General features: G+C 45.8%; 1 protein-coding gene across 2 annotated transcripts in view; it reads left to right on the top strand.

Annotated features, from left to right (window-relative positions):
- The window catches only part of macrod1 (mono-ADP ribosylhydrolase 1), a 153057-nt gene that overhangs the window by 136964 nt on the left and 2549 nt on the right, over positions 1-13544 (top strand). Inside the window, exons 8-10 of one of the 2 annotated variants that reach the window (XM_042303289.1) lie at positions 11860-11933; positions 13189-13270; positions 13501-13532. In XM_042303289.1, the coding sequence (XP_042159223.1) occupies positions 11860-11933; positions 13189-13270; positions 13501-13508 (164 nt within the window). In that variant the 3' untranslated portion in view covers positions 13509-13532. The remainder of the gene's footprint in view (positions 1-11859; positions 11934-13188; positions 13271-13500; positions 13533-13544) is intronic. The other variant, XM_042303288.1, reaches the window with a different exon arrangement.

Here is a 13544-nt window from a genome sequence, read left to right as displayed (position 1 = left end):
GAAGAGAGTAGACAGCCACTCTGTTAGCAGAGAGAGTAAGAGAGTAGACAGCCACTCTGTTAGAAGAGAGAAGAGTAGACAGCCACTCTGTTAGCAGAGAGAGGAAGAGAGTAGACAGCCACTCTGTTAGAAGAGAGAAGAGTAGACAGCCACTCTGTTAGCAGAGAGAGGAAGAGAGTAGACAGCCACTCTGTTAGAAGAGAGAAGAGAGTAGACAGCCACTCTGTTAGCAGAGAGAGGAAGAGAGTAGACAGCCACTCTGTTAGAAGAGAGAAGAGTAGACAGCCACTCTGTTAGCAGAGAGAGGAAGTGAGTAGACAGCCACTCTGTTAGAAGAGAGTAGACAGCCACTCTGTTAGAAGAGAGTAGACAGCCACTCTGTTAGAAGAGAGTAGACAGCCACTCTGTTAGCAGAGAGAGGAAGAGAGTAGACAGCCACTTTGTTAGCAGAGAGAGGAAGAGAGTAGACAGCCACTCTGTTAGCAGAGAGAGGAAGAGAGTAGACAGCCACTCTGTTAGAAGAGAGTAGACAGCCACTCTGTTAGAAGAGAGAGGAAGAGAGTAGACAGCCACTCTGTTAGAAGAGAGAAGAGAGTAGACAGCCACTCTGTTTGATGAGAGTAGACAGCCACTCTGTTAGAAGAGAGAAGAAGAGAGTAGACAGCCACTCTGTTAGCAGAGAGAAGAAGAGAGTAGACAGCCACTTTGTTAGCAGAGAGAAGAAGAGAGTAGACAGCCACTCTGTTAGCAGAGAGAAGAAGAGAGTAGACAGCCACTCTGTTTGATGAGAGTAGACAGCCACTCTGTTAGCAGAGAGAAGAAGAGAGTAGACAGCCACTCTGTTAGCAGAGAGAAGAAGAGAGTAGACAGCCACTCTGTTTGATGAGAGTAGACAGCCACTCTGTTTGATGAGAGTAGACAGCCACTCTGTTAGCAGAGAGAAGAAGAGAGTAGACAGCCACTCTGTTAGCAAAGAGAAGAAGAGAGTAGACAGCCACTCTGTTTGATGAGAGTAGACAGCCACTCTGTTAGAAGAGAGTAGACAGCCACTGTTAGAAGAGAGAATAGAGTAGACCGCCACTCTGTTAGAAGAGAGAAGAATAGAGTAGACAGCCACTCTGTTAGATGAGAGTAGACAGCCACTATGTTAGAGAGTAGACAGCCACTATGTTAGAGAGTAGACAGCCACTCTGTTAGCAGAGAGAAGAAGAGAGTAGACAGCCACTTTGTTAGCAGAGAGAAGAAGAGAGTAGACAGCCACTCTGTTTGATGAGAGTAGACAGCCACTCTGTTAGAAGAGAGAAGAGAGTAGACAGCCACTGTTAGAAGAGAGAGAAGAGAGTAGACAGCCACTCTGTTAGCAGAGAGAGGAAGTGAGTAGACAGCCACTCTGTTAGAAGAGAGAAGAGAGTAGACAGCCACTCTGTTAGAAGAGAGTAGACAGCCACTCTGTTAGCAGAGAGAGGAAGAGAGTAGACAGCCACTCTGTTAGAAGAGAGAAGAGAGTAGACAGCCACTCTGTTAGAAGAGAGAAGAGAGTAGACAGCCACTCTGTTAGCAGAGAGAGAAGAGAGTAGACAGCCACTCTGTTTGATTAGAGTAGACAGCCACTCTGTTAGAAGAGTAGACAGCCACTCTGTTAGCAGAGAGAGAAGAGAGTAGACAGCCACTCTGTTAGAAGAGAGAAGAGAGTAGACAGCCACTCTGTTAGCAGAGAGAGGAAGAGAGTAGACAGCCACTCTGTTAGCAGAGAGAGAAGAGAGTAGACAGCCACTCTGTTAGCAGAGAGAGGAAGAGAGTAGACAGCCACTCTGTTAGCAGAGAGAGGAAGAGAGTAGACAGCCACTCTGTTAGAAGAGAGAAGAGAGTAGACAGCCACTCTGTTAGAAGAGAGAAGAGAGTAGACAGCCACTCTGTTTGATGAGAGTAGACAGCCACTCTGTTAGAAGAGAGAAGAAGAGAGTAGACAGCCACTCTGTTAGCAGAGAGAAGAAGAGAGTAGACAGCCACTTTGTTAGCAGAGAGAAGAAGAGAGTAGACAGCCACTCTGTTAGCAGAGAGAAGAAGAGAGTAGACAGCCACTCTGTTTGATGAGAGTAGACAGCCACTCTGTTAGCAGAGAGAAGAAGAGAGTAGACAGCCACTCTGTTAGCAGAGAGAAGAAGAGAGTAGACAGCCACTCTGTTTGATGAGAGTAGACAGCCACTCTGTTTGATGAGAGTAGACAGCCACTATGTTAGAAGAGAGAAGAAGAGAGTAGACAGCCACTCTGTTAGAAGAGAGTAGACAGCCACTGTTAGAAGAGAGAATAGAGAAGACCGCCACTCTGTTAGAAGAGAGAAGAATAGAGTAGACAGCCACTCTGTTAGATGAGAGTAGACAGCCACTATGTTAGAGAGTAGACAGCCACTATGTTAGAGAGTAGACAGCCACTCTGTTAGAAGAGAGTAGACAGCCACTCTGTTAGAAGATAGAAGAGAGTAGACAGCCACTTTGTTAGCAGAGAGAGGAAGTGAGTAGACAGCCACTCTGTTAGAAGAGAGTAGACAGCCACTCTGTTAGCAGAGAGAAGAAGAGAGTAGACAGCCACTCTGTTAGAAGAGAGAAGAAGAGAGTAGACAGCCACTATGTTAGAGAGTAGACAGACACTATGTTAGAAGAGAGTAGACAGCCACTCTGTTAGAAGATAGAAGAGAGTAGACAGCCACTTTGTTAGAAGAGAGTAGACAGTCACTCTGTTAGAAGAGAGAAGAATAGAGTAGACAGCCACTATGTTAGAGAGTAGACAGACACTATGTTAGAAGAGAGTAGACAGCCACTCTGTTAGAAGATAGAAGAGAGTAGACAGCCACTTTGTTAGCAGAGAGAAGAAGTGAGTAGACAGCCACTCTGTTAGAAGAGAGTAGACAGCCACTTTGTTAGCAGAGAGAAGAAGTGAGTAGACAGCCACTCTGTTAGAAGAGAGAAGAAGAGAGTAGACAGCCACTCTGTTAGAAGAGAGAAGAGAGTAGACAGCCACTCTGTTAGAAGAGAGAAGAAGAGAGTAGACAGCCACTCTGTTAGAAGAGAGAAGAAGAGAGTAGACAGCCACTCTGTTAGAAGAGAGAAGAAGAGAGTAGACAGCCACTCTGTTAGAAGAGAGTAGACAGCCACTGTTAGAAGAGAGAATAGAGTAGACCGCCACTCTGTTAGAAGAGAGAAGAATAGAGTAGACAGCCACTCTGTTAGATGAGAGTAGACAGCCACTATGTTAGAGAGTAGACAGCCACTATGTTAGCAGAGAGAAGAAGAGAGTAGACAGCCACTCTGTTAGCAGAGAGTAGACGGCCACTATGTTAGAAGAGAGAAGAAGAGAGTAGACAGCCACTCTGTTAGAAGAGAGTAGACAGCCACTCTGTTAGCAGAGAGTAGACAGCCACTATGTTAGAAGAGAGAAGAAGAGAGTAGACAACCACTCTGTTAGCAGAGAGTAGACAGCCACTCTGTTAGCAGAGAGTAGACAGCCACTCTGTTAGCAGAGAGTAGACAGCCACTCTGTTAGCAGAGAGTAGACAGCCACTATGTTAGAAGAGAGAAGAAGAGAGTAGACAGCCACTCTGTTAGAAGAGAGAAGAGAGTAGACAGCCACTCTGTTAGCAGAGAGTAGACAGCCACTATGTTAGAAGAGAGAAGAAGAGAGTAGACAGCCACTCTGTTAGAAGAGAGTAGACAGCCACTCTGTTAGCAGAGAGAGGAAGAGATTAGACAGCCACTCTGTTAGAAGAGAAGAGTAGACAGCCACTCTGTTAGCAGAGAGAGAAGAGAGTAGACAGCCACTCTGTTAGAAGAGAGAAGAGAGTAGACAGCCACTCTGTTAGCAGAGAGTAGACAGCCACTCTGTTAGCAGAGAGTAGACAGCCACTCTGTTAGCAGAGAGTAGACAGCCACTATGTTAGAAGAGAGAAGAAGAGAGTAGACAGCCACTCTGTTAGAAGAGAGAAGAGAGTAGACAGCCACTCTGTTAGCAGAGAGTAGACAGCCACTATGTTAGAAGAGAGAAGAAGAGAGTAGACAGCCACTCTGTTAGAAGAGAGTAGACAGCCACTCTGTTGGAAGAGAGTAGACAGCCACTCTGTTAGAAGAGAGAAGAATAGAGTAGACAGCCACTATGTTAGAGAGTAGACAGCCACTCTGTTAGAAGATAGAAGAGAGTAGACAGCCACTTTGTTAGCAGAGAGAAGAAGTGAGTAGACAGCCACTCTGTTAGCAGAGAGAGAAGAGAGTAGACAGCCACTCTGTTAGCAGAGAGAGGAAGAGAGTAGACAGCCACTCTGTTAGAAGAGAGAAGAGTAGACAGCCACTCTGTTAGCAGAGAGAGGAAGAGATTAGACAGCCACTCTGTTAGAAGAGAGAAGAGTAGACAGCCACTCTGTTAGCAGAGAGAGGAAGAGAGTAGACAGCCACTCTGTTAGAAGAGAGAAGAGAGTAGACATCCACTCTGTTAGCAGAGAGAGGAAGAGAGTAGACAGCCACTCTGTTAGCAGAGAGAGAAGAGAGTAGACAGCCACTCTGTTAGCAGAGAGAGAAGTGAGTAGACAGCCACTCTGTTAGAAGAGAGTAGACAGCCACTCTGTTAGAAGAGAGTAGACAGCCACTCTGTTAGCAGAGAGAGGAAGAGAGTAGACAGCCACTCTGTTTGAAGAGCGAAGAGAGTAGACAGCCACTCTGTTAGCAGAGAGAGGAAGAGAGTAGACAGCCACTCTGTTAGCAGAGAGAGGAAGAGAGTAGACAGCCACTCTGTTAGAAGAGAGAAGAGAGTAGACAGCCACTCTGTTAGAAGAGAGAAGAGAGTAGACAGCCACTCTGTTTGATGAGAGAAGAAGAGAGTAGACAGCCACTCTGTTAGCAGAGAGAAGAAGAGAGTAGACAGCCACTTTGTTAGCAGAGAGAAGAAGAGAGTAGACAGCCACTCTGTTAGCAGAGAGAAGAGAGTAGACAGCCACTCTGTTTGATGAGAGTAGACAGCCACTCTGTTAGAAGAGAGTAGACAGCCACTATGTTAGAAGAGAGAAGAAGAGAGTAGACAGCCACTGTTAGAAGAGAGAATAGAGTAGACCGCCACTCTGTTAGAAGAGAGAAGAATAGAGTAGACAGCCACTCTGTTAGATGAGAGTAGACAGCCACTATGTTAGAGAGTAGACAGCCACTATGTTAGAGAGTAGACAGCCACTCTGTTAGAAGAGAGTAGACAGCCACTCTGTTAGAAGATAGAAGAGAGTAGACAGCCACTTTGTTAGCAGAGAGAGAAGTGAGTAGACAGCCACTCTGTTAGAAGAGAGTAGACAGCCACTCTGTTAGCAGAGAGAAGAAGAGAGTAGACAGCCACTCTGTTTGATGAGAGTAGACAGCCACTCTGTTAGAAGAGAGAAGAGAGTAGACAGCCACTGTTAGCAGAGAGAGGAAGTGAGTAGACAGCCACTCTGTTAGAAGAGAGAGGAAGTGAGTAGACAGCCACTCTGTTAGAAGAGAGAAGAGAGTAGACAGCCACTCTGTTAGAAGAGAGTAGACAGCCACTCTGTTAGAAGAGAGTAGACAGCCACTCTGTTAGCAGAGAGAGAAGAGAGTAGACAGCCACTCTGTTAGCAGAGAGAGGAAGAGAGTAGACAGCCACTCTGTTAGAAGAGAGAAGAGAGTAGACAGCCACTCTGTTAGAAGAGAGAAGAGAGTAGACAGCCACTCTGTTTGATGAGAGTAGACAGCCACTCTGTTAGAAGAGAGAAGAAGAGAGTAGACAGCCACTCTGTTAGCAGAGAGAAGAAGAGAGTAGACAGCCACTCTGTTTGATGAGAGTAGACAGCCACTTTGTTAGCAGAGAGAAGAAGAGAGTAGACAGCCACTCTGTTAGCAGAGAGAAGAAGAGAGTAGACAGCCACTCTGTTTGATGAGAGTAGACAGCCACTCTGTTAGAAGAGAGTAGACAGCCACTCTGTTAGAAGAGAGTAGACAGCCACTTTGTTAGCAGAGAGAAGAAGAGAGTAGACAGCCACTCTGTTAGCAGAGAGAAGAAGAGAGTAGACAGCCACTCTGTTTGATGAGAGTAGACAGCCACTCTGTTAGAAGAGAGTAGACAGCCACTCTGTTAGAAGAGAGTAGACAGCCACTCTGTTAGAAGAGAGAAGAGAGTAGACAGCCACTCTGTTAGCAGAGAGTAGACAGCCACTATGTTAGAAGAGAGAAGAAGAGAGTAGACAGCCACTCTGTTAGAAGAGAGTAGACAGCCACTCTGTTGGAAGAGAGTAGACAGCCACTCTGTTAGAAGATAGAAGATAGTAGACAGCCACTTTGTTAGCAGAGAGAAGAAGTGAGTAGACAGCCACTCTGTTAGCAGAGAGAGGAAGAGAGTAGACAGCCACTCTGTTAGCAGAGAGAGGAAGAGAGTAGACAGCCACTCTGTTAGAAGAGAGAAGAGTAGACAGCCACTCTGTTAGCAGAGAGAGGAAGAGATTAGACAGCCACTCTGTTAGAAGAGAGAAGAGTAGACAGCCACTCTGTTAGCAGAGAGAGGAAGAGAGTAGACAGCCACTCTGTTAGAAGAGAGAAGAGAGTAGACATCCACTCTGTTAGCAGAGAGAGGAAGAGAGTAGACAGCCACTCTGTTAGCAGAGAGAGAAGAGAGTAGACAGCCACTCTGTTAGCAGAGAGAGGAAGTGAGTAGACAGCCACTCTGTTAGAAGAGAGTAGACAGCCACTCTGTTAGAAGAGAGTAGACAGCCACTCTGTTAGCAGAGAGAGGAAGAGAGTAGACAGCCACTTTGTTAGAAGAGAGAGAAGAGAGTAGACAGCCACTCTGTTTGAAGAGCGAAGAGAGTAGACAGCCACTCTGTTAGCAGAGAGAGGAAGAGAGTAGACAGCCACTCTGTTAGCAGAGAGAGGAAGAGAGTAGACAGCCACTCTGTTAGAAGAGAGAAGAGAGTAGACAGCCACTCTGTTAGAAGAGAGAAGAGAGTAGACAGCCACTCTGTTTGATGAGAGAAGAAGAGAGTAGACAGCCACTCTGTTAGCAGAGAGAAGAAGAGAGTAGACAGCCACTTTGTTAGCAGAGAGAAGAAGAGAGTAGACAGCCACTCTGTTAGCAGAGAGAAGAGAGTAGACAGCCACTCTGTTAGAAGAGAGTAGACAGCCACTATGTTAGAAGAGAGAAGAAGAGAGTAGACAGCCACTATGTTTGATGAGAGTAGACAGCCACTCTGTTAGAAGAGAGTAGACAGCCACTGTTAGAAGAGAGAATAGAGTAGACCGCCACTCTGTTAGAAGAGAGAAGAATAGAGTAGACAGCCACTCTGTTAGATGAGAGTAGACAGCCACTATGTTAGAGAGTAGAGAGCCACTATGTTAGAGAGTAGACAGCCACTCTGTTAGAAGAGAGTAGACAGCCACTCTGTTAGAAGATAGAAGAGAGTAGACAGCCACTTTGTTAGCAGAGAGAGGAAGTGAGTAGACAGCCACTCTGTTAGAAGAGAGTAGACAGCCACTCTGTTAGCAGAGAGAAGAAGAGAGTAGACAGCCACTCTGTTTGATGAGAGTAGACAGCCACTCTGTTAGAAGAGAGAAGAGAGTAGACAGCCACTGTTAGCAGAGAGAGGAAGTGAGTAGACAGCCACTCTGTTAGAAGAGAGAGGAAGTGAGTAGACAGCCACTCTGTTAGAAGAGAGAAGAGAGTAGACGGCCACTCTGTTAGAAGAGAGTAGACAGCCACTCTGTTAGAAGAGAGTAGACAGCCACTCTGTTAGCAGAGAGAGGAAGAGAGTAGACAGCCACTCTGTTAGCAGAGAGAGGAAGAGAGTAGACAGCCACTCTGTTAGAAGAGAGAAGAGAGTAGACAGCCACTCTGTTAGAAGAGAGAAGAGAGTAGACAGCCACTCTGTTTGATGAGAGTAGACAGCCACTCTGTTAGAAGAGAGAAGAAGAGAGTAGACAGCCACTCTGTTAGCAGAGAGAAGAAGAGAGTAGACAGCCACTCTGTTTGATGAGAGTAGACAGCCACTCTGTTAGCAGAGAGAAGAAGAGAGTAGACAGCCACTCTGTTAGCAGAGAGAAGAAGAGAGTAGACAGCCACTCTGTTTGATGAGAGTAGACAGCCACTCTGTTAGAAGAGAGTAGACAGCCACTCTGTTAGAAGAGAGTAGACAGCCACTTTGTTAGCAGAGAGAAGAAGAGAGTAGACAGCCACTCTGTTAGCAGAGAGAAGAAGAGAGTAGACAGCCACTCTGTTTGATGAGAGTAGACAGCCACTCTGTTAGAAGAGAGTAGACAGCCACTCTGTTAGAAGAGAGTAGACAGCCACTCTGTTAGAAGAGAGAAGAGAGTAGACAGCCACTGTTAGAAGAGAGAAGAAGAGAGTAGACAGCCACTCTGTTAGCAGAGAGAAGAAGAGAGTAGACAGCCACTCTGTTTGATGAGAGTAGACAGCCACTCTGTTAGAAGAGAGAAGAGAGTAGACAGCCACTGTTAGAAGAGAGAAGAAGAGAGTAGACAGCCACTCTGTTAGAAGAGAGTAGACAGCCACTGTTAGAAGAGAGAATAGAGTAGACCGCCACTCTGTTAGAAGAGAGAAGAATAGAGTAGACAGCCACTCTGTTAGATAAGAGTAGACAGCCACTATGTTAGAGAGTAGACAGCCACTATGTTAGAGAGTAGACAGCCACTCTGTTAGAAGAGAGTAGACAGCCACTCTGTTAGAAGATAGAAGAGAGTAGACAGCCACTTTGTTAGCAGAGAGAGGAAGTGAGTAGACAGCCACTCTGTTAGAAGAGAGTAGACAGCCACTATGTTAGAAGAGAGAAGAGAGTAGACAGCCACTCTGTTAGCAGAGAGTAGACAGCCACTATGTTAGCAGAGAGAGAAGAGAGTAGACAGCCACTCTGTTAGAAGAGAGTAGACAGCCACTCTGTTAGCAGAGAGTAGACAGCCACTATGTTAGCAGAGAGAAGAAGAGAGTAGACAGCCACTCTGTTAGAAGAGAGTAGACAGCCACTTTGTTAGCAGAGAGAAGAGAGTAGACAGCCACTCTGTTAGAAGAGAGAAGAGAGTAGACAGCCACTCTGTTAGCAGAGAGTAGACAGCCACTATGTTAGCAGAGAGAAGAAGAGAGTAGACAGCCACTCTGTTAGAAGAGAGTAGACAGCCACTATGTTAGAGAGTAGACAGATGTTAGAGAGTAGACAGCCACTCTGTTAGAAGAGAGTAGACAGCCACTCTGTTAGAAGATAGAAGAGAGTAGACAGCCACTTTGTTAGCAGAGAGAGGAAGTGAGTAGACAGCCACTCTGTTAGAAGAGAGTAGACAGCCACTCTGTTACCAGAGAGAAGAAGAGAGTAGACAGCCACTTTTTAGCAGAGAGAAGAAGAGAGTAGACAGCCACTCTGTTTGATGAGAGTAGACAGCCACTCTGTTAGAAGAGAGAAGAGAGTAGACAGCCACTGTTAGAAGAGAGAGAAGAGAGTAGACAGCCACTCTGTTAGAAGAGAGTAGACAGCCACTGTTAGAAGAGAGAAGAATAGAGTAGACAGCCACTCTGTTAGAGAGTAGACAGCCACTATGTTAGAGAGTAGACAGCCACTCTGTTAGAAGAGAGTAGACAGCCACTCTGTTAGAAGATAGAAGAGAGTAGACAGCCACTTTGTTAGCAGAGAGAGGAAGTGAGTAGACAGCCACTCTGTTAGAAGAGAGAAGAGAGTAGATAGCCACTCTGTTAGCAGAGAGAAGAGAGTAGATAGCCACTCTGTTAGCAGAGAGTAGACAGCCACTATGTTAGCAGAGAGAAGAAGAGAGTAGACAGCCACTCTGTTAGAAGAGAGAAGAGAGTAGACAGCCACTCTGTTAGAAGAGAGAAGAGAGTAGACAGCCACTCTGTTAGCAGAGAGTAGACAGCCACTCTGTTAGAAGAGAGAAGAGAGTAGACAGCCACTCTGTTAGAAGAGAGAAGAGAGTAGACAGCCACTTTGTTAGCAGAGAGAAGAGAGTAGACAGCCACTCTGTTAGAAGAGAGAAGAGAGTAGACAGCCACTCTGTTAGCAGAGAGTAGACAGCCACTCTGTTAGAAGAGAGAAGAGAGTAGACAGCCACTCTGTTAGCAGAGAGTAGACAGCCACTCTGTTAGCAGAGAGAAGAAGAGAGTAGACAGCCACTCTGTTAGAAGAGAGTAGACAGCCACTCTGTTAGCAGAGAGTAGACAGCCACTTTGTTAGCAGAGAGAAGAAGAGAGTAGACAGCCACTATGTTAGCAGAGAGAAGAAGAGAGTAGACAGCCACTATGTTAGCAGAGAGAAGAAGAGAGTAGACAGCCACTATGTTAGCAGAGAGAAGAAGAAAGTAGACAGCCACTGTTAGAAGAGAGAGGAGAGTAGACAGCCACTATGTTAGCAGAGAGAAGAAGAGAGTAGACAGCCACTTTGTTAGCAGAGAGAAGAAGAGAGTAGACAGCCACTATGTTAGCAGAGAGAAGAAGAAAGTAGACAGCCACTGTTAGAAGAGAGAAGAGAGTAGACAGCCACTTTGTTAGCAGAGAGAAGAAGAGAGTAGACAGCCACTCTGTTAGCAGAGAGTAGACAGCCACTCTGTTAGAAGAGAGAAGAGAGTAGACAGCCACTCTGTTAGAAGAGAGAAGAGAGTAGACAGCCACTCTGTTAGAAGAGAGAAGAGAGTAGACAGCCACTCTGTTAGAAGAGAGAAGAGAGTAGACAGCCACTCTGTTAGAAGAGAGAAGAGAGTAGACAGCCACTCTGTTAGAAGAGAGAAGAGAGTAGACAGCCACTCTGTTAGAAGAGAGTAGACAGCCACTATGTTAGCAGAGAGAAGAAGAGAGTAGACAACCACTCTGTTAGAAGAGAGAAGAGAGTAGACAGCCACTCTGTTAGAAGAGAGAAGAGAGTAGACAGCCACTATGTTAGCAGAGAGAAGAAGAGAGTAGACAACCACTCTGTTAGAAGAGAGTAGACAGCCACTCTGTTAGAAGAGAGAAGAGAGTAGACAGCCACTCTGTTAGAAGAGAGTAGACAGCCACTCTGTTAGATGAGAGAAGAGAGTAGAAAGCCACTCTGTTAGATGAGAGAAGAGAGTAGAAAGCCACTCTGTTAGATGGTCCAAACAAATGGGTGTTTCTCTAATTGTATTGATTCGACAGTTCTCTTGGCCACCCATAACACAGTTCTCTTGGCCACCCATAACACAGTGCTCTTGGCCACCCATAACACAGTGCTCTTGGCCACCCATAACACAGTTCTCTTGGCCACCCATAACACAGTTCTCTTGGCCACCCATAACACAGTGCTCTTGGCCACCCATAACACAGTTCTCTTGGCCACCCATAACACAGTTCTCTTGGCCACCCATAACACAGTTCTCTTGGCCACCCATAACACAGTGCTCTTGGCCACCCATAACACAGTTCTCTTGGCCACCCATAACACAGTGCTCTTGGCCACCCATAACACAGTTCTCTTGGCCACCCATAACACAGTTCTCTTGGCCACCCATAACACAGTTCTCTTGGCCACCCATAACACAGTTCTCTTGGCCACCCTTAACACAGTGCTCTTGGCCACCCATAACACAGTGTTCTTGGCCACCCATAACACAGTGCTCTTGGCCACCCATAACACAGTGCTCTTGGCCACCCATAACACAGTGCTCTTGGCCACCCATAACACAGTGCTCTTGGCCACCCATAACACAGTGCTCTTGGCCACCCATAACACAGTGCTCTTGGCCACCCATAACACAGTGCTCTTGGCCACCCATAACACAGTGCTCTTGGCCACCCATAACACAGTGCTCTTGGCCACCTGCACACCACAGTAATTGCTGTGTTTTTGTGTCTAGGATACCCACCTGAGCAGGCTGTGCACGTCGCGTTGGAGACTGTCAGGAAGTACCTGGATGAACACCATGAGAAGGTGTGTGTGCTCTTGTTTGTTTGTGTGTGTGTCTAATTATTATTTTTTTCCTTTCCTTCTGGTATTCTGTCTCACAGCTGTTGTTTTTGGTTTTCTGGAGAGAGTCAGGAGAGGGCGGACTGCAACAACACGCACACACACACACACTCGTGGCTAAGGCTGTGTTTTAATTGGCTCCTGACGGGCTTAGAGGACTAATACACACCTTTTCCTGACAGAAGAGAGAAGAGGGAAAAGAGGAATAGATGACTGGAGGGAAGTTAGTCTGTCGCCTGTCTGTTATCTTTACTATCTTCTTCTTCATCATTCACTCCTTCCTCCTCTACTCTTCCTTCAGTTCTCCAGTGTACACTATTTTTGTGATCAATTATTTATAACTTTTTTTAGTTATACTAGTTGACACAACACAACAGCATGAGATATCTACATATTAAACCAAAACAAAAAGGAAGTCCCTAAATTCATAGTACTACAAAATATTCTATTTTGACCTTCAGATTCTGATCTATTGTCAATGTTCCTCTGCACTCTCCCAGCATCCATACAGCTGACGGTTTACCTGATGCCAATAACATCTGCCTCCTACCAAACCCTATGATATATACTGTATAGGTAATGATAGCTTCTGCTGGATCTGTGGCCTAATTGTAGTGGACCAGCATCCAGCTCTGCTCCAGTCCAAACACAGACTTAATGGCAGTGTGTTCATTGAGTAATGAGGATGTGAAGGGATGGGAGGGTTCACTGCCAGCAGCAGGGTACCTTATAGAAGTCACTGCTGGTCATTATTAAGTGTTCTGATATCGTAGAGATCTTTTCTCTGGGCTGATGAAGACGTAGTCCAGACATACAGCTGTTATATTACAACTAGTTTTGTATGAAAATGCTTTGTTCTCAGTATTTAGCATCGCTTCTGAAGATCAACTTTATTCTTCAGTTATACCAGCGGCAGACAACGTCCGGCCCGTCAGCCCATTCAATCTTTTTGTTGTTGTTGATGGGGTAATTATTATTCTGGGGTCAAATACAACCTGCAGGCCACTGTTGAAAGTCTAAAACTTGATAGAAAGTAGGTAGAAATACTAATGGACCTATACGTTTTCAGATCACTGCTCTTTTTCTGACCAACAAATTGTTCCAAAGAAAATCTGTGCTGCCCTCCGCTGAACTTTGAAATCCTGCTGTGGCCCTCAAGACAAAATGATGGTCTTCCACTTATTTATATGGATGTTTTTTGTGTGTGTGTCTCATAAAGCTGGACAGAGTGATCTTCTGTGTGTTCCTGCCCACTGATAAGGAGTTGTACCTGAAGAACCTCCCTCTCTACTTCCCTTCCGGTGAGTCAACACATACACAGTGACACCATACATATCCTACACAGCCAAATCATCACCTCTGACTCATTTGACACCAGTGGGAGTAGCTAGTAGTTAACACTGGTTTGCTCTGGTAACACCACTCCATGTAAAAGGACTTGTCATGGTGGCTCCATATCTGGAGCTACGGTACTGACAGGCCTCTTAGCCAATCATTTCTCTTTACCCCTTATCTTTGTACCCGCCCTTAGCCTGCTGATCAGAGCGCCCTGTTCGAACACAAGTAACGCGCATG

Source organism: Oncorhynchus tshawytscha, linkage group LG21 (genome assembly GCF_018296145.1).
Source record: "Oncorhynchus tshawytscha isolate Ot180627B linkage group LG21, Otsh_v2.0, whole genome shotgun sequence".
Taxonomy (NCBI): Eukaryota; Metazoa; Chordata; class Actinopteri; order Salmoniformes; family Salmonidae; genus Oncorhynchus; species Oncorhynchus tshawytscha.
The sequence above is the reverse complement of the archived record's forward strand: the minus strand, read 5'-3'. Positions and strand labels throughout refer to the sequence as shown.